This window comes from Budorcas taxicolor, chromosome 11, assembly GCF_023091745.1.
Source record: "Budorcas taxicolor isolate Tak-1 chromosome 11, Takin1.1, whole genome shotgun sequence".
NCBI lineage: Eukaryota > Metazoa > Chordata > Mammalia > Artiodactyla > Bovidae > Budorcas > Budorcas taxicolor.
Window position 1 is genome coordinate 92,461,433 of NC_068920.1, and position 27,120 is coordinate 92,488,552.

Below are 27,120 nucleotides of genomic sequence, written 5' to 3' on the forward strand. Positions count from 1 at the left end.
GCACTTTTGCAAAGGAACAAATTTTGCTATGAAAGCAGTACTCAAAATCAAATAAAGGTTAGGAGACCTAGTTTAAAATTGTTATTAACACACAGGTATTTTACTTTAATGGTCATGGGCGTAGTTCCAACTATTTCAGAAGCAAAAGCTTATTGCTTGGACAGTAAATAGAACTGATCCCAAGGCTATGTTTGCCACTAAATTTAGAATGTTGGGAGGTTGGCCCTGCAGGGATCCTGGTGGATTATCTGCCCTTGGTGTAATCTGACACGAGGATCCTGATGTCCATCTCCTGCAAAAGGCTGAGCCCAAGCAGGAAGTATAGCAGAACTGAGTTTAGGAGTGTTTTCCTAGGGTCTTGTCATTATGAGATGCTGAGGCTCTGGGTGTAAGCCTCAGAGTCATTTCTGAGCTACTTAATTGTATACTGTTTTGTATTTAATATGTTTAAAATGCAGATCATAGTTGCAATTGAGGTTCATTCTAGCCATGTTTAATGCCAATCGCAGCAAGATTGTGCATCATGCAGCCATGACGGTAGTGCCCAGGGGGCGCTAGTGGTAAAGAACCTCCCTGCCAGACACGGATTCGATCCCTGCGTTGGAAAGATCCCCTGGAGAAGGGCATGGTAACTCACTCTGGTATTCTTGCCTAGAGAATCCCATGGATAAAGGAGGCTGGTGGGCTACCGTTCATGGGATTGCACAGAGCCAGATATGACCGAAGAGACTTAGTGTGTGCACACAGCCCATTATGTCAATAAAATAAAGGGGCTGAGGTGCCCTAGATGAGTGATTTTCAAACTTTAATTTGCATATGAAATCACCCAGGTATCTTCTTAAAATACGGATTTGTTTTAGTAGATCTGGGGAGGAGCCTGAGGTTTTTCATCTAACAAGCTCCTAGGTGGTATTGATGCTGCTTGTTCACAGGCCACATCTTGAACAGTAAATACTTAAATGGGCTAAGAATTGCTGCCGGGCTTTATTTCTTAGTTGCATGCCATGGTTTGGAAATTGTTCTATATAAATTCTATGTAACATTTATATAAATGTTTTGATTAATCCAGGATACATCAAAAAATTGTTAAACAATAGCTAAAGGTAATATTCATGAAGGATGGATGGCAATCTTAGAGAAGAAAATGTTAACAAAAAGGTCAATTTACTCTTGCAAGCAAACACTGAAGTCTTACATATGAGACTGTTTTGTCTACAGATGGTGAGTGTAGGCAAGGAATACAGTGATTATGTTTGAAAAATACTGTAATGTGAAATCTGATGAAGATGATAAGATCCTTAAAAAGTAAAAAACAAAACTGCATTTAAACCATAAAAATGGACTATCTCCAGTTATGAAAAAGATACCAATTTTTTTCTAAAAAATGATGAGTTTCTCAGTCATCTTTACTAATTTTTGGAAGGTGGCTATTATAATTTCGGAGAACAAAAGAGGAAAACACATTGGCTAGAGTCAATAAACAGTGTTTCTTCTGAATTCTTTTACAGATGAGTATTGTGGCCTTGATGATGTTATAAATAATTTGTGGCATTGAAGTCAATTTCCTCACAGAGCTGTTGGGAGAGTTAAATGAAATAATTTTTAAAATGAGATAATATGTGCAAAATCTCATATATGTGTCTGAAACCCAGACCATTCTCATATCTTACAAGGTCCAGTGCAAAAATAAAAATGAAGGGTCCCTTGTTCAAAGTTACTGAGAATTTCAAGTGGCAAGAGGAAGATATTAAACCGAGTGCAGGGTCCTTCTGTATGTGGGGGCCCTGTGTGACTACATAGGTCACATGTCCATGAAATATATATGTATTGGTCCATTCCTATCTGCAATATAATCATAGTTAACACTCATCATTTATTGAAATAGTCCAGTATAATGGGTACTATGCTGAGTCCTTCAATTACATACATTCATTTAATCCTTTAGAGTGAAGGAAAAAGGAAGCCAAAAATACTCAATTACTATTTGCAGGTTACATAGCTACCAAGATGAGGGAGCCAGGGCTTGAACCCTGGTCTGTCTGATTCTAATGTAATTTGTCATAACTAATTTAATGGAATAACAATCTATAACTGGTTACTGTCATCTCATTTGACTCAAATTTAGAAACTTAGTTTCAGAAAAATATAAATGTTTGATGGACAATTCATTCATCATGATCTTGATTGGATAACCTAGGTCAACCTAATTATCATATCCTGGCACTTCACACAGACCCTGATACATAGTAGATAGTCATATCATGCATACAGAACTAAGCTGAACACTCAGAATCACCAATTCGTCTGTGTGCAGAATACTCAACAAAGATTAAAAAAATCTCATTTTCCTATTATTTAAAAATCACATGCTTCTGAATGATAACAAAATTATTTTCACTTTAAAGTAATTAGTTTTAAATGTGTTTCAATAGTGATGAATCTCCTGAAAAAAAAAAAAAAAAGACCAATTACCATGTACAGGAATAATTTTCTTCCAAACATAGCACTTGATCCAAAGAACTAAATGAAGAGTAAATCATCTCATAATAAAAATTAAGATGAAGACTAAAATATTCCCTTTGTTTTGGATGGATATTAGATTTTTAAAATATGGTTCATACTTAGCAAAGTACAAGCTTGCATTTCTATGGAGCTTTTCTTTTCTAATGTGTTTTTGAATCCTTCATATAATTTTATCTTTTCTATTCTTTTCTAATCCTGAGAGTGGAGCTAATTCATTGTGCTTTAATCTCATATAATATCATGCCCATTATAGAGTTGAGCAAAGAGAGACAGAGAGGATAACTCAGATTACTTTGTCACCTTCTCTTTGAAAGTATTACCAATCACCTCTGGCTGAATTAATAACAGCTTTCACTGTATTTTTAGAGCAATTTCCACTGCCTCAATGAAGGTACCTGTAATGTAATTTTCTGTTTCTTTGTCAGGCTCTCCTTCCAGATATCTAAGCGTGTTGTCATATTTATCGGTATGTCCCCGGTATCTAGAGCCTAGATACAGAGCCTAGCACATAGTAAGTATTGACTAATGTTGATTCACTGCGTGCACACATTAATAACTGAACAGAACAATTTAAACAGGGTACTGCAGTGGGTGCTGAAATTAAGAGGAAATGTTTAGTCTTAGACATTATTCATTATTGCTTTCTGCTGGGCTAGAAAAATGTCATAGTCTATAAAATGCATCAATTCCTCTGAATTAAAATGTCATCGAACCTCCTACCCAATCATGTTTTGCTAGCTTGATATCTGAAAGTGCTACAATGTATTATGCCAACTGCTGATATAGTTCCAGGCTATGGGGCATCTGCTGAAAATGATGGGAAATAAAAATTCTGTGGGTCCCCTGGAAGGGAGGTTACTATGTTAAAAAAGCTGAATTCCAGACAAGGACTCACCAGATGCTTGGAGACTAAAGAGCTGAGTTCCACTTCCTCAGGGACCTGAGCAGATGGGACCCCCTGAATCCAATCTCAGAGAGGACTTTCTATGGCAAAATGCCTGGTTTCTGCCCCAATTGCTTATTTCCCTGTCCCCAAGGCTACAAGGCACAGAAGCAAATTTACTCTCAACAATCTATGAAGCCAATACTTTATAGAAATCTAGAAAGTGCTTCTAAATGTATTTTTTGTGCATCCCTGCTCAAATGGTTGGCTACAGAGTTCAGAAATTGATGACAAGCATTATTGCCTTATTTACATCCACAGAGGAGGAAGAATATGCAGACTTACAGAGTAGAGAAGACTTTTACAGAGGTGATATCCGAATACCAGTTAAAACTGTGAGAGGAAAAGTCCCCCAGGAAGCTCACCTATAACTGAGCATTCAAGAACTAAATATCTCCTGCTCTTTCTCCTCCCACTTAGACATCTCCTTCTGCAACATCCTAGGACTCTAGGCTGTGTTTTCTTTAGCCTCAAGATTGCTATAACGTTCATTCCATTTCATTATACCTTAATGAGAAGACTGAGAATGAGGAAAGATAAGTGAAATTACATTGTGTGTAAAGAAAGCAACATAGAGTAGTAAAGGAGAGGATTCTGTGGTCAGATTAGTTAAGGTTTAGGTCTTGGCCCTGCTACTTAGTAACTGTTTTTTCCTAGGTCAGACTTACTGAACTTCTCTTGTCTCCATGTCCTCATTTGCCAAATACAAATGGTATTACTATACTTTTATCATGTTTGGAGAGTTACTTTTGAACATATAAAACAATGGGAAAATGACAGTGCACTGCTCTAGGCAATTTAATCATAAAAGTAGCACCAAAGATAAAACGCTGTAAGTCTACATATACATTTTTTCCCCCTCCCTTGCCACTACATTGCAAGTACTGAATATCAAGTTGTTTCACAAGGTTTCATCCTTTTATTGTTTAAGAATAAATTATTATGTTTGCTCTGTTGCTGATGCCCTCAGTAAAATGGGGTAACTCAGTGGATGCTATAGATATTACATGAAAAATAGAAAATACTTAGTATATTATTATTATTACTGTTCTGGAATATACCAACCCTCTTGCCCTTTCATAATAGCTCTTTTAATATTCCTGTGTATAATGCCTAATATAATCCTACCCACAACTAGGGACCACAGAGTTTATATTACTGGAGTTTGTTTGGATGAGCACATTCAGGCAACGTCCTCTAACTAGGAAAAGTACTCAACTTAGGGATGGAAAATCAAGGTCATGGTTCAACCTCACCACTCAGAGACATGTGTTCTGCTAAGATCTCAAAGTCCTCATTTGTATAATGAGGATATTATTATTATTATTACTATTACCTCACCGGAGTTCTTGGAATGACATCCTTAAAGAGGAAAGGGGGTTGTCTGACTTAAAAGAAGCTGTTGGTCTGCTGTCTTAAACATGAAAGGAGGCAAGGGTAATTGACCTCTGTTTGCATTCTAGTGCTGACAATTTATTACAGCAGAAGACTTGAAACACATTTCAGTAATTCCACGATCTGAAAGAAATTAGGCAGGGCTTATAATAAATCAGGTTAATAGTACATAAGAATTTGTCAAATTCTTTGACATTCTCACATACTCCATCTTGCTTTCTCGTTAAAGTTTAAAAAGCAAACTGCCATCTTCTGTATTTTAAATCAGATGGAGAAAATTTATTTTCTTTCTAGACCAGAACTTTTGCCCAATGCTGTAAGTCAATGGGCCTCCTCTGCAGCTAGGGCTAAACTAAGCCCTCTTACAAGTCACTAAACCACAACCCTGCCTCTAGGATCACAGCACCGAGACAAAGGGTGACTTCTGTTACAGGAATTCCTTTGTATTTTCATACAGTCTCTTATTTGGATGGCATTAGTAAAATATCTCCCAAAATAGTTACATTGAGGACATTCTGAAAAACATAAACTAGAATTTAGTGTCCTTAGTTATATAATTATACCACCAGTAAAAATACATGGATATGTATGGAAAATGGCTAGGAAGAAGTGAGATGGAAATGCAAAGACAGTTCTCTTTTGAAAAGAATGAATGAGGCATGCAGAAAGGTTAACATAACTACACTGTAAAAATACCCACCGATATACAGACTGTGACAGCGTAATGGGAGAGGAAAGGCAGAAACTATCTCAGGGATCAGGGACCCCAAGAAGGAAGAGTCTGGAGGAAATTACAACCTGGGAGAACTATGTTTAATCATGACTTTGGATCTCCTATGAGGAAGTCCTCTCACATAAGAATCCCCCCTTTACCCAAGTTACATGATGATCAATGAAGATCTTTACAGATTTTTACTGTGAAAAGTTTTCCTTGATGTCAAGCTTCTCCAACAGGTCAGACTTCTATTTCAAAATTGGAAAGAGTACTAAAAATGAAAATAAGTAAGCCATTTTATTTTTGTTCTTACATGTAAATGATACGCACTCTACTCTCTGAGTCATGAGGAAATAAGAACAGGATACCACAGAACCCACATTTGATGAGGTGGTTCTATCATAGAAGATAAACTGAGAAGCCTTCACAATCTTCTAAAGTTCTGTTGCCCTCCCAGAAGGATAGGAATTAAGAGGTATTTGCATGAAGGAACTCTTGCACCTTTTTCTCAGTAATGATACTGGAACATTGTTTGAACCATAGCAATGCCACTGTAAATGGCAGAGGGGACCATGCTGATCACATGCAGGCATTAACTAGTTTTTTCACAGTGGATGAAAATGCTTGCATAAGAGGATATTTTCTGAACCTCATCCACCTCACAGCCTCTTCTAAATTTTTACTGTGAAAAGTTTCTCAGTGTAATTAAAGGCTGCATTGATCTAATTAGGTTGATGAAATTTTCAGTAGGGATTTGAGTCCCCCTAGCATTTCAATTATTTATTTTTCTAGCATCCTTTCTTAGGCTTATCCCAAGCAACTTTTAGTGATAGCATTCTAAATTTTCTTACTCAGGCAATGTCTCCACTCACACAATGTATTTTAAGACCTTCAGCAAGGACACATAGCTAAAAACAAACTTTAAATAAAGCATTCCAAGTCATTTTATTGAACACAATCCTTTCCTTGCTTGTTGACTTCATTTCCCTACTAACAAACTATGTTGAGTAATTTTCACTCTGCAGGAGTGAAATAGGTGTTTCAAAGCATTATGAAGGCACAAAGGGACTAAGAAATGCATAATAACAGAAGGAGATTCTGAGGCAAGACTAATAAGGAGCAGCATGAGCCTTCCTTGTAAGTTATTTATTGCAGAAGCCCTCATGGTCAAAACACTGCAGTAGAAGCAAATGATAGTAAGTTTTCCACCATCTTGGAATATTAAAACACAAATGAACAAAAACCTCTAATGAGCACCCTAGGAATCAATGATGATACTCTTACACATACACACACACACACACACACACACACACACACACACACACACACACACACACACACACAGCTTTCCTAGGAGTCTAAGGTGAATGGGCAGGACCATAGGTGTCCTCAAATAGACTCCATCTCACCTAGACACCATGATTTGACTTTCCACAGCATCTTATGAATCTCTCTACTGTTCGAGCAATCACTCAAAAACTGGCTGCTGGAAAAACTAAATTTAATTTTAAATGATCTTTTTAAGCAACATATATTTCAGGTTTTAGTCAATAGCATAAAGAATGCAAAGAATATAGACAATGCTTCAGCCTAAGCATGATTAGTATTGGTTTGATAAAAATCAGATTTTTTTTTTAAAGTGTATTTTCACAGACCTATCACCCTCCAGGAATTTCATAGATGTGGGCTGGTATATGGGTAATTTATTATTTATAATTCTTATTCTAACTTCTCAAGTTTATATTCTTGAAAGTAGTTTTCAGTGACCTCAAACATTTCTCCAAAGTCTTTTCAATTTATGATGAAAATACAAAAATGTTTTAAAAACTGCTTTAATCCTCTTATCATAAATTCTTGGCCATTCAAAACTCCTTCTTGGTTTGAACAAAGCAATATATGAACTTCAGGTTATATTTTGCCAAATTATGTTGAAATAATTTATTTTAAAATTTGTTAATCACTAAAAAATAAATTTCTTAATGAAGTTGCCTGCTCTCCATGCAAACTGAGTCTCATTTCAAAAAAGCATTATCAAATGCCAAATAGGTAAAGCTCTAACTTCTAGCTACTTCTAATAAACACTAGATTATGGGTTGTTGCAAAGTAGTTTTCCAAGAATAGAGATGTGAATTAGTGAGAGTTGTAGGCCATCTCTAGTTTTGTATCTTGAGATCTTGAGTGCCACTGTTCATAATAAAACAGAACCAGTGATACAAGTATTTTGTTTTATCTGACAATATTCTGTGCTCTAATCCTGTTACCCCTTCATTATTTTGAGGTGGAACAAATAACCTCTAGGTCCGTTTCCCCATTTTCAAGATAAGGAGGCTGGACTTGGGAAGTGACTTCCAGGACTCTTCCTGTTTTAACACTCCAAAATTTCTTCTATGATTTCAGACATGGTATTATTAGTATCTCCTCCAGGATTGGTTATCCTAACGGGGATCACATACTAGACTGAAAATAAAAAATGTTATGAGACATATGTAAAATCATAATTAAGGTTTTACATAACAGTCTACAGGGCAGAAAGCCCATGACAGAGTTAAGGAAGGCTCATATGGGCTTAAAAGAGATGGGATGAGAATGAATGTGGGTATGTTTCTCTCTTATCAGCAACTCTACAAAGCTCACCTAGCTGTGATAAGGTGATGTAGCTCAAAGCCTATGATACTCTGTCACAATTTCATCTCAGTAGTAGGAAGAAAAGAGCATTCTAAACAGATACTTAAGACTTGGATGGAGACTAGGTACCATCTAAAATCTGATCAAGCAAAGTGTGCTATGAGCTGATCATGCCCATATCCTTCCATACTAGTGCGTCAGGAGGAAATAAAGTGTAAGAGATTACACATTAATAAAACACTGGCAGGACTTGCTCCAAACACATATCCTGGTCTGTAGAGGAAGAGATGTAGGAAGTACCCTATCAGTAAGGCTGATATCTATCCTGCTGCTAAGTCACTTCAGTCGTGTCCGACTCTTCACGACCCCATGGACTGCAGCCTACCAGGCTTCTCCATCCATGGGATTTTCCAGGCAAGAGTACTGGGGTGGGGTGCCATCACCTTCTCCAGATATCTATCCTAGACCTACAGAAATAGTAACATGAGTGAATCCTCATTGTTTGGACTCAGTAGATGAAGTCACACAGAAAACCACTTGACTCGGTTTTGGTGGTTAAAGACTAATTAAAAAGATAAGTGCAAAATTCATAAGCAACAAGGATATAGCACAGGGAATTATAGCCATTATTTTGTAATAACCGATATTGGAATATGGGGCTTCCCAGGTTGCCCAGTGGTAAGGAATCCACTTGCCAAGCAGAAGACATGCAGGAGGCTCAGGGTCAATCCCTGGGTTGGGAAGATCCCCTGCAGAAAAAAAAAAAAAAAAGGCAACCCACTCCAGTATTCTTGCCTGGGAAATCCCATGGACAGTGAAGCCTGGTGGGCTACAGTCCATGGGGTCACTGAAGAGTTGATTCAGTGACTAAAACAACAATAATGGAGTATAATCTGCAAAAAAATACTGAATCACTACGTTGTACTTGAAACTAATATAAAATTACAAATCGACTATAATTAAATGAGATGAGTTGTAAAGTGTATCAACTACTTATTAATTCAAAGATATTAATGTGAGATATAGTTCAATCTGAAACTGTAATTTTAGATTAAGGCAATCCATTGAAGACTCATACACATAGGAAGTTGCCTGGCCCAAACTGAAATGTCAGAAGATGATGAGGCACAGTTGAGTTTGGGTGATCACTGCAGAAATTCTCATGTTTTTACAGGATACCCAGAAGGGCTCTTTAGCTAGATTTCAATTTTCTTTCTTTTTCCCAGTCATTAGCAAGACTAACTTACCAAAGAGGCTGATGGTAGATTGGAGAGATCACAGTAAAAATGATGGAATGATGTAGATGGTTAGGGTTATGATTCTGCCCCCACCCCAACTCCCATCTCTAAAAGAGGATCCAGGCATCATATTGTGAAATCTAAGTATGTTTTCACCATGCTTCTCCCCAGCTTGAAATGCGTTCTCCATCCCCAGCATCAACAAATCATAATTATCCCTCAAGATGCTCACATTCTGACCTTCTCTGGGTCTTCCTTGTCTACTAGATCCTCATTCATTCACTCTCATTCATATTCAAATGGGTATAATGGTACCACACAATTGAATATCTCATTCCTCACAGTCTATATTACATTTCCTTTTGTAATAAACTTGAGGGTTTACACAATCTTCTAACAAATATTTCTGTTAGGACACTGTATATTATGGTGGCTAAGGGTACACAAAATTCTGAAATCAGACAGCCATGATTTAGGCTTTAAAATTTGTTAGCCGTGAGACCTTTGCTCCAGAAACTTACCTGTGCCAAACCTTAATTTTTTTGCCCCCAAAATGCAGATAATTACTACTTATATTGTGGAGATCCTTATAAAGCTCTTAGGATAGCATCGGGTGCAAAATAAGAGCTTAGAAAATGCCTATTATTATAACAAAGGTAATAACTATTAAGATTTTATTATGCTCACAGAGTTTAGCACAGTCTTAGGTCATGTTACATATTTGTAAAAATTAAAAGGTCTTTTCTGAGAGACAATCGATCCCTACCACCAGAAAGCACAAATACTTCTTATATACACATTCATATACTAGGCAATGCAATACCCAGTATATTTATATAAATGGAAAACAGGTCAGGATAATTTAAGCACTGATAGTTTTTCACTGATGCTTACCTGAATTGAGTTTGATTAGAACATTTTCTTTAAAATAAACCAAAGCACATCACTGCTTACCAGCAACATCTATGGCTAATCAATAATAAATTCAAAGTTATTAAATTTTATATTTTATAGGTCTGTACCATTAAACTACAGCCATATAATGCAAAAGGAACTTCTGGTTCTAGCAGCCCAAAGAAACTGGGTTGTACCTGAATGAAAACAGGCAGCTTTTATGGAAAAGTATTCATACAAGTCAAAACCCAAGGACATTCCTAATTTTTTTCTTCTCACACCCCAACAAGTTCTAATCCTATCAAAAGTTACAATCAACAATGACAGCTGAGAATGAGGGATGAAATTCTTGATATATTTTAGCCTGAAAGCTTCTCTCAGGCGAACATCAAATTAACTCACAAATGAAACATCTTTACTTCCTTCAGAACATGGTAAAAATATAGGAACAAAGCTATCATTCAGATTTATTTTGTGCTTGTTGAATTTGGTCTCTTTTAGCCAATTTTTTTTTTCTTCTTTTTTCCTGTAATGCTCAAATAAGTCACCACTGAATATATAACAACTAAGGCATTTGTAGAGATGATCAAGGTGTTTGGCTTAACTCTAAATCCAATACTTCTTTATGTCTGACTTCCTTTTATAGAGAATATGACTGCCCATGCAAATCTTAACTGTGAATTATTTATAGACTATAAAGATGAGGAACTTAATTCCTTGATAATGTTTCATGAGCTTCCCTCATCCCTCCAAATCTATAAAAACCCCAGTGGAATATTGAATTCAAGGTTGTGCCCTTTGACACCACAAACATCAGGTCTTCAGCAAAGGTGCTTTGAGTCTGGATCTGAAAAGATGAAATCATGAATTAGAAATGATTCTGGTGACAGTGATATTTACCTCTTTGAGACAACCCATAAAGTTGTTACTGACTGGTGACCCTGGAAGGTCTGCTGTGCTGGGACTGCCTCCAACATAGAAAAAGTCATCAGACCCCAGCATGGTATAATCTTCTTGCGTGTAGCCCGTTGTGGTAAGAATCCCATCCACTGATATTGTCACCTAGATAACAAAGCACAGGGAAAGGACACGCTATACTCAGACCTAGATACTGTAATCCTGGGATATGCCTGTGTTGTGTTTTGTTTTGTTTCATTTTTTTCATTTTGCTTTTTGCTTTTTTTTTTTTTTTTGGTTTTTATTTTTAGACCTATGGCGGAACCCATTTTCATGTCTGTTTGAGGTTTATTCTTGGATTCTATTCAGCTAGCCCTAAGAGGTCTAAACTAGTTAGAGAGTTAACTGGTTATTGAACTAGTGTCAGCATCATCCCTATGGCAACTCAAAAGTTATTTAGCAGACACAAAAATGGTGTTAGTAAAATGCTTCCTAGGTTAGTTTTGCTGGTGTACGTATTAGTAAAGTTTAGTTGTCTGTTATTAACTAATCACACGTGCACCTTGTTAACAGAAAAGGCTCAAGCTCTTTCCAGCAATGTCACTGTTTGCACTATTGAGCAGCAGTTGTCCAGCATGCAAGTGCCTGCGTCCATGCCAAAGGGGAGGGGGCGCAAAACAACCAGTGCAAGCGGCACACGTTGAGGTGCACATGCAGGAGGGACAGCACAGTTCAGAAAGGAAAGGAAACAGGGAGGACCAAAGGAAAACACACAACTGCTCGATGATGAGGGAACGATGAGTGGGTGTGGCATCTCCAGCATTCCCAAATCAAGGGCACATGCCATGCGTCATGAATGGTTTGAGGCTGGCTGAGCTTGCGGTCACTCGGGCCAGCCACCATTTTGTCTTATCCCGTGTTAAACCACAGCTGGATGCAAAACGTTCGAAACGTTAACGATGCCCCTACAGGTGAGTTGGAAAACAGAAGTTGACAGGAACAGGTAAAAAATAAGAAGGTCAACAACAGATGAAAAGAAGGAGGTCAAAGTAAGCAGAAGAGTACCAACCGCAGTTCCTCTTTTGTTAATGATGTCTACAGTTAAAAGAAAGAAAGAAAACACACGGCAAACCCAAAATAAGAAACAATTAGAATGATATCTACCGAACAATGTAGTTTGTTTACCATAGCGTGTCCAATGCCTGAGTGCTTTGTGGAGAAGGGGGGAGAAAGGAAATTAAAAACTGTGAACAAAATAACGATCGTTACTTAAAAAATATGATGGTCTCTACCATGTTAGTACATTTTTTGATTCAGGTAACGGTTAGTAGAATGAAACATTCCATGAATGACATGTTAGTTATTAAGCATGTTAGTAACATAGAAAAAGGGCAAAAAAATTTTACAAGAAAAAAGCAGACTAACAAATAGGCCTCCCACAGAGGTAATATTTTTCCTGCCAGTATTGTTCATAACTTGCTATGAGACAGAAACAGACATATGGCAATGTTCCTTTGTCTCCCTGAGTACGTCTGACAGACATTTAAAGTCTAAAAGGGACGCCAAAGCCTAAAGCTCATCAGCTGACCACTGCCACCTTCTGCCCAGAAATGGTACCCCCCCTCCCCCCCGCCACCCTGGCCCACCCCAGCCCCTGCAAATTCATAGGAATTGGTTGGCATTGCCCTACTACTCAATTTTACAGCATACAAGGACTCCTCCTCAACTCCAAAACTTCCTTCGGTCATATTGATGGACTTTAGGATCACAGTTTACTGCAATGAAAAAAGCAAAGATCCTGACACATAGAATGAGTAGAATGGATTTGTTTTTAATCTATCCTGCCACACATGCACCCCGGCTGTGTAACTGCAGTTTCCTTGGAGCTACCAATTCGCAGTTTGGTTTGTAACCTGAGCAAAGGCAAATCTAGAAAGTGGGCTCCTCAAGCCCCACCCTTCCTTCTGTGCTTTTCTCAAATGAGACTTCGGCCTCTTGGTGAGAATCTGAGAGGAAAATAAAAAGGGAAAACTAAAGAGACACACGCGTAAGAAGTCTGTGGTCTACAGCTACCCTGATGGTGGGAAACTTTCCCCCAGGGCAGGTGGGAAACATGCAGGGCCCCTCCCGTGACACTAAGGCCTCTGAAAGGTCTTGGAGGGTCTCAGGAATCCTTTACTTTTGCTCCTCTGCCTCAGCTAGACTAACCCTGCACTCCTAAAATTCCTGGTTGCTTCTCTAGCTTGGACAGTTTAAGCCTTTCAGAAGCGGGAAAGAAAAGGTTAGTCAGTTAACAGCTCAGAAAGAGAAGGCTGTTTTAGTAAAGGAAAACCAGAGACAATCCGGTCATTCTGCAACTGTTCAGAGAAACAACAAATACGTTAAGGATATTAGTTTGAGATCAGCATGTACTGCAGAAAAATTAGTCACTATCAACACTTTACAAAATGGTACATTGTAATATCATAAAATTTCAAATAGTAACCAAAACTTATCATGTTCAATATATAAGGACAATCTATTCATTTCCATCTGAATATATATATATATATATATATATATATATATACTGTAATAATATGTCTCAGTTAAAAGCATACAGTATATGGGGGCCCATAGATAGACTGAAAAAATCATATTTTTCTAATATGTAGATATTTGGAAGAATTTTTAAAAATATAATCAAATAGAAATGGGCATTTAGAAGATGAACTGGTCTCTGCAGAGACATCTGGGGCTTAACATAAGTGTCTGTGCTAAAAAATAAATATATCTTCATAAACAGATTCTTAAGGAGATGTGGAAATCCCCAAATTCATTTTCTCCCTTCAGGGGCTTTTTCTGTCCTCATTTCAGAGATTGGGCTGGGGAGGAAGTAGGGATCGACACAATCCTGAATCACAAACACATTGTTTTTTGATTTTTCTTTTTTTTTAACTACAAAAAAGGAACTGTGATTTAATGATCCCAATGTACATGCTTTCAAATGATCACCATGAAAACTATAATTTAAAATCAAATAAACAAAAAACCAAAAACACAACAGAATCACACACGTCACAGGAAGGGCAGGTCTCAGGGATGACCTTGCAGCCCTCTGGGAAACTGTCACATGTTGATGAGTCAAAACAGCCTTTGGGCCCCTGGAACTTTCTAGATATGCCCCTGCTCAAGTATGGCAGGAAGATTTATCTCAGAAGAAGAAAAAGCTAATTTGTAAGCGACTCTGAGGAGCCCTATCTCATGTTGTTAGGGTTTTCAAGTACCACACAAACACAGCTGTAGCGAAAACAAAGCCAGTTACTCTCTTATCCACTGCGCTGTTACCTGACGCAGATTCCTGGTGACTTTCACATCATGCCAGGCATTATCATTAAACTTTCCATTCACGGGCTCCACTAGTGCTTCAAAGGCCCCTGATCCCAAATTAATGACCAGAGAGACAGCTCCATTTTTCAGGGCGAGATTGACATAATCGGCTGATTTCCCGGTGTGAAGCATCAGTCCGTTCCTCTGAAGGGTTTTAAAGGACAGAGTTATTTCATCGCTGCTGCTTTGAATGGGGTTTTGAGACAAGTCGTAGCAGAAGTATTCCGATCCCTTGAAAGTGGCAATATATTCTTCTTTTCCTGGAGGGAAACAGATACACACATGCATAAGTAAAGAAAATATACTATGCAAATTACCAAATCTTAACAGAAACGATAACTAATCAGCCCCCAGATTAACTCTTTGTCTAGTTAACATTCATGACAAGAGCCTTAAACAGCACTGTGAAAAAGTGAAAGGGTTAGTCACTCAGTCCTGTTCGAGTCTTTGTGAACCTGTGGACTGTAGCCGGCCAGGCTCCTCTGTCCATGGAATTCAGGCAAGAATACTGGAGTAGGTTGCCATTCCTTAACAATACTGTAGGTGGCAGCATATTTTTAAGAAACATCAGCTATTGGGCCATCAACTGCAATAGCTAAATCTGACATTCTTGAAAATTCAATTAATTTTTAAGTATCACCGCAAGAGCTTTGATCAGATCAAGTAGCTCTGTGATATCTCCAGGGCACGAGTCAGGTACCATAAATACATATTGGATGGTTCTACTCTGCTGGCAACAATGGATTCCAAAGTGTTTGCAACATTCTCTCCATCCAACTGAGGTTATTTTAATTTTCAGTGAGGTATTTATATTCAAAGATCTTCTCAGTGAAGAGCCAAATATTTCCACCATTGAGAAACCATAACAAATTATCTGGTGAGGGGAAAGTAAAGAAGAAAAATGACAGAATTTGGTCTGGGAGTGAATAGATTTCTTATAGAACAAATGCTTTTTTTTTTCTTTCTCCCTGGGTGGAGGGGACAGTGATAGAAGGCCTAAAGGCAGAAGCTGGACTATTTGTTCATTCTCTGATCTCACCAAGCAGATGGCAAGACTGGCTTTTATGAGACTGGTAAGAATTCCAGCACATTCTCAGGGGAATAGCATGTAAATGAGGTCTCAACATTTTCTATATTTCTCAGTCTTCTCCACATTTATTTAGGGGTAACAACGTGGATCCCACAAAATGTTAAATCAAACAGAAATGGTGGCTATTTGGAAAGAGCAGTTTTTTCCTACTAATTAAGTGAGTTTAATCAAAGGAAAAGTAGAAGCCAAAATCTCCTTCAACTCTCTAGGCAATGATGGCATTGTCCCAAGAAAAATGAGACCGTATGGTCTGGACTCAGCTTCTAATAAACTATAAACATAGAATTACAAGTGGTACTAGAGAATCTGTTTCACTGGTAATATAGCATCTCTACTGTGCCCACTGGAGGATTCAAAGACCAACAGGGGTCTCACTTTTATCTTTATCTTGGCAATAGGATTTTAACTCAGGACTACTTTCATTCAGTAGACATATATGTCATGTCTTTGCATTGGAGCTCAAATTAAGGTCTCAGCTCATCAGGGTCCAATGACCTGACTCTCTGGATACAGAAAGCATTGTAACTAATACAGGCAGGCAAGGCAAGGCACTGAGTAAGATAGTGAGCACCTAAGAACTTTCACAAGAGAGTGAACCCTTGAGGAAGAGTTATTACCTACTAGTAAACTATTAGTGAAGACTAGTGGTCAGGCCAAATCCACTACAATTTAGTCAGAGTCATAGCAATGTCAGCCCGATCCATACTAAAAGGTCCCTTCCTTTCATATACTCAAATTATTAGCTGAAATCCACAAGTGTAAGCCCGGTGCTAGTCTTCAGCGATAGTGGAATGACTAACACTGACCTAATCCCTTTCTCTGAAAGTCTACGGTTTAGGTGTTTGCTTCTCAGGTCAGTTCAATATGGCAAATGGCTTGATATTGGGAGCCAGCACAACTAAATATTTATGATATAATGAAGGGGGGAGAAAAAAAACATAGGCTAAAGTATGAATTTAGATCCTAGCAGGCCACGTGTTAACTGTACTGGGGGGCAATTATGCATCTTTTAAAATTTCAGTTTCTAAACATGGTTAGTGATACCGGTCTCTCAGGATATAATGAGATTATGCTGTACAGACATCTGGGAAAGTTGGTGGGCACTAGAAATGGTAGATGTCTTCCTCCTAACCTAACTAATGTAATAAATATGGTAAATGATCTAAAACAAATAGCATATGCCATACTTCATTATTAAATCTAGAAAACTCTCTTTAAGATCAGTTATAGAACAAGATGCCCGCTATCAACATACTGTGCTTCAAGTCCTAGCTAACGTAGGAAGAAAAGAAAAACTTAAGAGCATTATCAAGAGTACAGGTGGAAAAAAAAAATCACATTAGGAAATATAATTGTACAATTGAAAGACCAAAAGTATCTTCAAAATTTATTAGGTTTAAGATACTTCAGACAGATTGCAGGGTTCTATGAACTGAGGAAAACCAATGTTTTAAACATATAAACAGATCGATAGATTAGGTGAAATTCCAACACAAATATCAATAATTTTTTTTAACAAATTTGAAAAGCTGCTTCTATAAGTTCTATGGGAAAACAAAGAGCCCAAAATAGCCAAGATAGATCAGAGAAAGAAGATTAAGGAAGTTTCCTGTGTAAAGATGAACAACTATTAGAAAATTGTGATACTAAAGATAATTCATTAGTATAGACAAAAGGAGAGAATAAAGATAATAATCAAACTAAAAATAATCTTATGCATATACGAAAATGATTTATGTCATCAGGCATTGCAAAAAAGTGAGAAAAGTACAGATTAGTCAAAAAGTGGTGTTGGGACAACAGGTTAACTACATGAATAAAGTGAAATTGAATATTTACATTATTTTGTTTACAAAAATCAATTCTCCATGGACTAAGAACATAAATTAGTGAGGTAAATCTGTAAATTTTTGTTAAGACAAGAAATTATGATATGGAGGTATGGAAGAATTTATTAAACAAGCATAAAAAACTAATCAAGTATTGATATATTCAACTGCATTAAAATTAAGAACACCTGTTCATCAATAATACCATAAAGAGAGTAAGAATCTAAATTAAGTTGGCAGAAAATGCTTTCATACCATATTAATCTGCAAAGGACTACAATACAGGATTTGCAAAGCATTCTGATAAATCAGTTTGGAAAAAAAAAAGATCTGAAAAATGGGAAAATTGGCAAACGATGTTTGGATACAACTGAACAACAACAACAATTTCATAGAAAAACCGGTATATACTATTAGAATAAATAAAAAGATGTTCAATTCTTTGAGTCTTGAGGGAAAAGCAAAACTCAAATTCAGAATTCATTTTTCAGCCATGAAACTGACAAAAATTGAAAAGATAGAAAAACTCCAGGTTTTGTAAAAGCTATGGAAAAAATAGTCATTGTTATCCAATGCTAATTAATGAGAGTGCTGATGAGTTTAAAATCGACCAACTGCAATAAGCACTATTTGGCCTTATGCTACTCCATGGGGACATCACGTATTATAAAGGTATTGGTCTTCAGAAAATGGTTCCCATAATCAATAAAAATAACATTCCCAATTTCTTTCAATCCATTACTCTCTCCTCACTGCTCTGATCATTTGATGAGTAATAGGAATATGGAGCCAAGAGAATTCAAGGAATAGGGAGCCAAAAGAATTCTGGCTCATATCCATATACATACATCAGATATGGTGAGATTCACTTATCTGAAGAGGATATTTGCAAACTTTTCATCCCCACTGAATACTCAGAAGAGGTCTCTGAACCAAAGAGAATTTTAGAGATCTTCTTCTAGCCTGAGTTTTAATCATTCAGAAAGTGATTCACATGGAGTTTAAATGACTGTCAAATTCAGAAAATGCCAGTCACAGAAGAGGACTTAAATTCAGCCTACTACCCTTAAATACTAAAGAACAGAGAGTGGGTCCTTGAAGAGGCTTGTTGCTAGTTAAGAGGCTGTAGCATTTTATCCAGGAGACTTCACATCATTCCAAATATGATTTATGCAAAATAAATCCAGATAATGTGGCAGAGCCAAAGGAAAAGTACTAAATATTAGAGTTTATAGTTTACTAGATGGAAATCTGTGAAGTTATATGAATGTCAATAACATTTTACACCATCATATTCATATTACTCAAAAATGAAAGTATATCACTCTTTTTATGTTGTTTAATACCAAATTAAGATAATTTAAATTTTCATTAAATGCAACCATGTAGTTTTGGAAGAATTCACCCTGTAGAGCATAACTTTACTTCAAAAAATCATAAATGAGACATGAATCTAAGCAGGGAAATATTTTTGTTAGGTTCTTTTTCAAGAAAGAATTTGTTTACCATATGAGAATATGTAAGTCATTCAATTTTCTTCAAGAGAACTATAATTCGTCCTTGTTACCATGCTGTCTTTATCATTAAGTTTTGTGCTATGTCAAATGCAAATACCAAGTAGCACAGTAAAGAGTTATTCATGCTTTAAAGAAAGGGTCTACATCCATTTTAAAAGATAAGATCCAAATATCTTATGCATTTCTAATATGTTCTAAAACAATAAACATCAAAAAGAAATTAGATTCACAACTATAGGAAAAGATGCTCAACTTTATTAGAATTCAGAGAAATGCAAACTAAACCATAATAAAATATCAATATATTATACCACAATGAATAAAATAAATAAATAAAACAAGTGAAAAAGACAAAATGTACCAAGTGTTAGGATGTGGAGCAACTGGAACTCTTATGTATTGCTGGTGAGAACTGCTTTTTGAAATTAGCAGTATCTTTAAAAGATAAATTTGCCTATCTTATGACCCAGGAATCTCCCCTTATAAGTATACATCCAACAAAATGAACACAAGATCATCAGAATGACACACTAGAATGTTTACAGCAGCACTCTGCATAACAACCTCAAACTGGACAGTACTTAAATGCCAATCAATAGTAGAATGGATGAATAAATTGGGGCATAATTATAGAATATTATATTAAACAGCAAAGAGAATATATGGTCTATAACTACATGCAAAAATATGGATAAAACTCATAATGATAACATTGAGTAAAAAAAAAAAAGCCAGACGAAAGAGAAAATACTTATAATTTCACTTATATAAAAAAAAAAAACTAAATCTCTACTGTTGTAAGTCAAGGTACTGACTGCCTTTGATAGAAATGAAGGGGAAACTAGTTAGGAGCACGTTGGGGGTACTAGCAGCATTCTGTTCTTGTACTGGGTTTTTTAATGTGTGTGATCAGAGTGCAAACATTCATATAGCTATACACTAATGATATGTGCGCTTTCTAGTATTTATACTATATTTCAAAAAATAATTTAAATTCATAATCTAGATGACTGAGAACAAAACAAATTCATCTGATAAAGTCGTTTCTTCATGATTAATAGGGTGATAGGAGCAAGACACTACTTTATTAATAGTAATTTTATTAGTAACAATGAAAATAACAACAATAGTAATAATACCAACTATGCATCACTTTAAAACTTTTCTATGTATGTCAATATCCCTTAACACCATTTGCTCTCCAGAGCAACCTCACAGGATTTAGAAAATATAAATAAGCTGCATGGATGTAATTATAATTGTTTGAGGGACCATACTTCAAATGTGCTGATTAATGGATCACTGTTTAGATGAAGGGGGTGTCTACTACTCATCATAGAAATGCTACAACAGAATTAGAGAAACATTTAAAAAATACATTGCTCAAAAACTTGATTTATTTTTCTAATATTCTATATTAATTTGCTTTCTGTTATAATACAATTGGAGAAAGAGATATCTAATGGGTGCCACTGGATTTCAGTCCTCACCAATTTTCAACTCTCTTATGACTTGGACAAAAATACACAATTCTTGCTCATCTAGTTTTCTGAAGGAAAATTCAATGAAAAAAATCTAAATTGTATAAAATCTGAGTTCTATTCTGAGGTCTAAAATCACTCAACTGAACAAGGAAGAATATGTAGAAAACATGACTTCCCAGACATACCAGATAAAACAAAGAAAGCGAAATCTAGAGGATTTAGAACATGAATCAAAGTGTGAGGGAGAGAAGTCACTCAGTCGTGTCCGACTCTGCGACCTCATGGACGGTATAGCTGACCAGGTCCTCCGTCTACGGGATTTTCCAGACAAGAATACTGGAGTGGGTTGCCATTTCCTTCTCCAGGGGATCTTCCTGATACAGGGATTGAACCTGGGTCTCCCACACTGCAGGCAGATTCTTTACCATCTGAGCCACCGGGAAACCCCAAAGTGTGAGGGAGACACTCAAAAAGCTCAGGTAGGCATGGGTTATATTCACAGAAGTTCTTAGAAGAGGGATGGGATGGTCTTCAGGTCTCATGCCTGCTATCACACTCCTATTTAGACAAGCTGGAATTTATTGGATATATGTTGAGATGATCAAAGACTTCTAGATTACATAAGGTAGTGTCAAAAGTCCTCTAAAGAAAAATTTAAAAGATATGTGACAGTATCTTCAAACATTAGGAAGGCTATTCCCTAGAGGAGCAATTCCATTTTGCAGCGAATCAGGGGTGTGAATAGAATCAAAGCATAATAGCTACGAGAAAATATATCTCAAAATAATAGACTTTATAAGAGAGCTATCCATAGGTGGAACATTTCATTTACTAGAAAACAAATTTCTCATCACAGAAAGGACTTGAACATAACTGAAACTTAACTGGATATGGCAGATAGTGTTCAATCTTTGGATGGTCAACTGAACAAATGGATCCTTTTTAACAGCAAGAATTACTGATTTATACTTTAGAGAGTAGAATATTCGACAAAAAAAAAAAAGGTTATATGAGTTTTCGAGTTCACTCACAAATTGATTCTCAGAGCAGTGCCCCTTCCCATTGCTTATGCTTTGGGTAAAGTCTCACTAATTTTACCCTATGTTGCCACAACTTTCAAGCTCACTGAACTTCTTTACTAAGTGAAGGACCTGCAAGGAAATGACCCTAATTCCTAAGGCAAAGATATCTATGGTCAGAGAGAAGTCTTACTATTTCCACTTACATGGAGAATGTCAGGCTATTTTCTGAAGGCAAGAACCTGACCTACATTATTGTTCTCGATTATCGTGCCTTTCATATATACAGTCCCAAATCACACAGGTTTATAAGGTTTCACTATACCTTAAAATATATTCTAAGGTTGTGTTCAACACAAACCAGGAACTAAAATCAACACATTAAAAAAAAAGTGAACAAAAACTGACATTTGAGTAAGAGGCTTGTTTCATTTGTTTTACTGCTCTAGAAGTCAAATACACAAGAATATCATGCCAAAAATATTCTTGACTAAACAAAGGTACACACTAGAAGTTTACATTATTACATTAAATAACAAGCCTGGCTGTCTCTGACTATGAAGATAAAGCAAGCTTAGAAAAATAGAAAAAGAAGGTCTGCCTATTGAATCATATCAGGTTAAATTTTCAGTTCCTAAGAAGTGTAACAGAAAACAGCATAGTTTTATTTGCCCAAATCCTTTGTCATATATACATTAAAACAATCAATTGATCACTGTAAGGAAAAACAGCATAATTTTAAAGGGAGAATAGTTCTTTATCTGGACTTTCTCTCAGATGAAATGTCATAAATCATTCCAAAATTCCCAATTATGATTCAACCTACAGAAATTCTCTGGTTAGCTTCTATTGTTTGCAGCAAGAAATAAAGCTTCATAAAATATTCATTGTTCATGGTTTTATTTCACTTCAGATACACCTCAAGGCAACCAATCTGGAAGTAAGTTGCCAAGTATCCATCAGATAACCCTAGAAAAATAGACATAATTTTAATGATGATATATGTGAAGTCATTAAATATGAAAGTGAAAGATTTAGATATTATTTGACATAATGCTTTTATTTATTAGCTGAAGAGAGTGAGGGTTGAACAGATAAAACCATGATCAGATTAATTAACTGGAGTAGAATCATAATATGTAAACCCCCCTTGCTTTCTTTATTCCAATCTTACTCTTTCTTACTCCCTAGATAATGCCATGAAATGAGCTTCTAACTAATGACCAAAAACTAAATGCCATTTACACTTGAACATACTCTAAAAAATAAAAATAAAAAATAATAGGACACAGCTCAATACTCCAGGGCAATTTTCCAATTCTATTGTGCAACTGATTTGCATTTGTATGTATAACTGCAGGTGCTGGGAACCACACAGGCCACTCCATGTCTTAACTGGCTTGATGACCATTCACTTCTGCACAGATCAGATGACATGCAGGAAAAGTCATAAACAAACATTCACCAGGTGTGCAATATTGTAATTTCTGGGCCTGCCTCGGGCTCAGCTCCCACAGTTGAATCTATGACTAGACTCCATCATCTTTTAACCTGGTGTATATCAGTGACACGATCAAAGCAAAAACATAGCGTTGTGTGTGCTGTGCTTAGTCACTCAGTCGTGTCCTACTCTTTGTGACACCGTGGACTGTAGCCCACCAGCCTCCTCTGTCCATGGGGATTCTCCAGGCAAGAATACTGGAGTGGGTTGCCATGCCCTCCTCCAGAGGATCTTCCCAACCCAGAGAAGGCAGATTCTTTACCATCTGAACCACCAGGGAAACCCATAGCATGGTGAATATAGGCTTTCCAAAGCAACTCTATATAAAGTTATGGTTTCTTTGGGTGTCAATGAATGACTACCTAATAAATAAATAATATATATATATGTATATATAGCATATATACTATTACATATATAATTAGAGGATTACAATGATGTTTATAGCAGATTTATAGATATCCTGTGTTTAAACATAGAAACATTCCTCATTTATGCTATTCTTCATTATACCATGGAGGCAACCCACTCTAGTATTATTGCCTGGAGGATCCCATGGAAAGAGAAGCCTGGCAGGCTATAGTCCATAGCATTGCAAAGTCAGACATGATTGAAGCAATTTAGCACACACTCACACATTTATACTGATCAGTATAAACTAAAAACACTTGTATTGTATTTATTTATTTTTGACTGTGCTAGGTGTTTGTTGCTTTGAGAAGAATTTCTTCAGTTGTGGTGAGAGGGGGCTACTCTTTGTTTCAGTGCAAGGGCTACTCATTGTGGTAGCTTCTCTTATTGGGGAGCACAGCTTCTAGGTGTGTGGGCTTCAGCAATTGTGGTACACAGTCTCAGCAGTTGTGGCTTGGAGGCTCAAGAGCACAGTCTCAACAGTTGCGGTACATGGGCTTACTTGCTCCATGGCTTGTGAAATTCTCCCCGACCAGGGATTGAACCCATGTTCAATATTTTATATATTTATTTATATATCATTGGCAGGCAGATTCTTATCCACTGTGCCACCAGGGAAGTCCAAGAACACTTGAATTTTAGAGTGCCACACTTTGCACCAGGAGAAGGGATACTGGAAACCCATGGTGTGTCTTTGATCTTAAGGCAAAGAATATTGAACCCAAAAAGCCACACATGTAAAGCCTAGTATTGAAGTTCAAATTGAGAGGGAGATTAATAATCCATTCAGGCATCATTCTGGTCAAACTTTTTAAATTTTATTCCATGTACAATGGGAAGTCATTGGAGTATTGCAGGCTGAAAAGTGATAAGATTTGATCTGCATTTTAAAAAGTTAAGTCTGACTTCTACATAGAGATTGGATTCTGGATAAGTATGAAAGTGACAGCAATGAGCCTGATAGTTATAAAGTTATAGATCATAGGAATGGGGGCTACAGTCATATACAATTGCATTTGAATCCCACTCTCACATTATGAGTAATAATCACTTAATAATAATCACTCATCTTAAAAATCTGTTTTCTGATCAATGAGTGGAGGCATAGGAGCTATATACATGACGGTTAGTTGTGAGAATTAAGTAATATAACACATGTGTAATACATTTATTAGACTCAAAATCCAAAGGATATATTCATGGTATATAAACATGAAAGGATATTTATTTATGCATTCATTATATTCCCTCAGTCGCTGATTTTAAACATGCACACACTGTCACTTCCTTTCCCCATCTCTTAATAACATCCTGGGCAGACTTACTAAATTTCTGGTCTTTTGGTTATTAAAGACTCAGGCTACCTGATAACTTTCACCTCAGATATAAGTTTCACCCCTCAATTCACAGTCTGAGCTGAGGAACAAAGGGAGGATGTGGTATAAAAACAGACATCTTTTTACCACCTGCCTTAAAACCTGGCCCTTCTGGTATATTCGGATGGAGCAGATGAGAGGGAGAGAACAAGACAGAGGCCACTGTTGCAGTCTCCTTCTATTGGTTGTAACTGCTTCTTTGGTTCACCCTCCCTGACCTCTAATACCCTTGAAATGGTAGACTCAAGTACACTTTACGACCTCATCACTGCATTTTCCAAACATAATGAGACAGATAGAGAGGTGGGGATGGGGTTGATTCATCTGGCCCAACTTGCTTCATCCTCTGGTTCCAACACATTGCATCTGGCTCCTTAATCCCCTGTCCCCGCAGCCCAGCAAGTGGCCTTCTTGTGAGTAATACTGGCCAGATGGTTCAAGCTCCAGACTAAAGTACAGTGTCTGCATGACCCACAGAATCTTAGGCATCCTGGCTACACCAGATGTTGAGACTGGAAGCTACCCTCCTTCGTCTCTTTCCATCCTGCCAGTTACCTTTCTCCTCAGTTAAGGCAAAGGTAAGTCAGCAAGTTTGATGCAAACACTGTCATGCCTCAGGAATGTAGAATGCAGAGAAGCTTCTATAGCAGTCTCTTCTCTCTATTACCTCGGGCAAATAAGCAGACTCTCCTTGGACAGTATATTTTCATGAGGCCTATTATCTACTGACTCTTCGGTCCACTCACTCATCTCTTATGCTTGGGTAGATAAGGCAGGTGGGAAGTAGGGAGGCAGGAATTGGGTTAGAGGTTGTCAAAAGATCACTTTTGCTGTCTTCTACTAAGTGCTGAGGGAGATAAGTGGCCAGTGTTTAGAGATTTTCTTTAGAGTAGAGGTTACTTAAATTCTGTTTCAAGGGGCTTTAATCAACAATTCTATGCAAAAAAGTTATCCTCAACATTCTGCTGTGAATATAAAGAAGTACGTTTTATATTGCCTGGCATATGGCGAGCAATCAGCTGTTGGTTATCATTATCATTACTGGTTATCGCTATTATTATTGACTCTTTGTCCTCTGTCCATGGAATTCTCCAGGCAAGAATACTGGAGTGGGTAGCCATTCCCTTCTCCAGGGGATCTTCCTGACCCAGGGACTGAACCCAGGTCTCCTGCCTTACAGGTAGATTCTCTACTGTCTCCGTCTGACCAACAGGGAATCCCATTAAAAAAGTAAATATCATATTTTAAAAGACTGTCCAGTAGTTTGTTTGTTTTTTAAATCAGCTTTTTACCTAATAATTTAACAACTAGAATTTCATGTTGGCCAATACCCTAATTCTAGGAAATTGTTGGTTAATTTAGGTTCATGCTATAAAAAAGAGATGGAAGGAAATAGCATAAAGGAAGAAAAAATATGTTTTTCTATTGATGACTTATTCTTTTAAAGAAGTTTAAACCTGAATGACTTTCAAAATGATTTCATGAGGTTTTTGTGCTTTTTTTAACTTTCATGTTTCATTTTCTAAAAACAAAACAAAGCAAAATAAAACATCATAGTAAAGATTAGGAGAGTTGAGCACTGGTCTTGACTCAGCCACTTTCAGCTCTCTGTCCCTTTGGTCTCCCCATTTAGCCTCACTGGGCCTCATTTTCCTCTATGGCAAAGGGACATAGCTGGACTAAGTGATATCCAGTGATTCTTTCAATTTTAAAATTTTATGGTCCTATAACATTCTTGATTCATTGAGCCACTGTTTCACCGATTCATTCAATAAACATTTACTGAGGCTCAACTTTGTGCCAAATTCTACTGCTTTCCTGCTCTCAAAATTACACAAGATAGTTAAAATGTCTTTAAAATTTTCTGATGATGATACTTTTGCAAAGAACTTTCCACAGCAACCCCTCTGTCTATCTGAGCTTCTAGAGCTAATTTTCCTTTTAGACTGTAAGGACTTAAAATTTAAGAAAAATAAAGCAACATTGAAAGTGTTCTGTTCACACTCTATCAGAAGCAAACTTTCTATTCTGATCACTTTTCTTCCTTGTCCAGAAACAAATACCTTCAACAGACTTTCTGGTTCAATATATGCTGGGGTGTTAAAAGAATGTGTTTGATGAAACTTTTTTTCCTCCCAAATTTAAGGCATTTTTTCATAAAAGTGAAATTCCTAGAATATAAAACATTTTAAGAGGATAACATTTTACCATAAGTTTATATGAATCAATTCAGGACCATGTATATTTCTCTAATTAATGTATGAAAGGATATATCAACAATGAATAGTGTT

General features: G+C 36.8%; 1 protein-coding gene across 1 annotated transcript in view; it reads right to left on the reverse strand.

Annotated features, from left to right (window-relative positions):
• Positions 1-27,120, reverse strand: part of NRXN1 (neurexin 1) — a 1,203,402-nt gene that overhangs the window by 730,607 nt on the left and 445,675 nt on the right. Inside the window, exons 5-7 of the mRNA XM_052649572.1 lie at positions 14,561-14,862; positions 12,419-12,442; positions 11,237-11,398 (exon numbers count right to left, since the gene is read on the reverse strand). Of these exons, the coding sequence (XP_052505532.1) occupies positions 11,237-11,398; positions 12,419-12,442; positions 14,561-14,862 (488 nt within the window). The remainder of the gene's footprint in view (positions 1-11,236; positions 11,399-12,418; positions 12,443-14,560; positions 14,863-27,120) is intronic.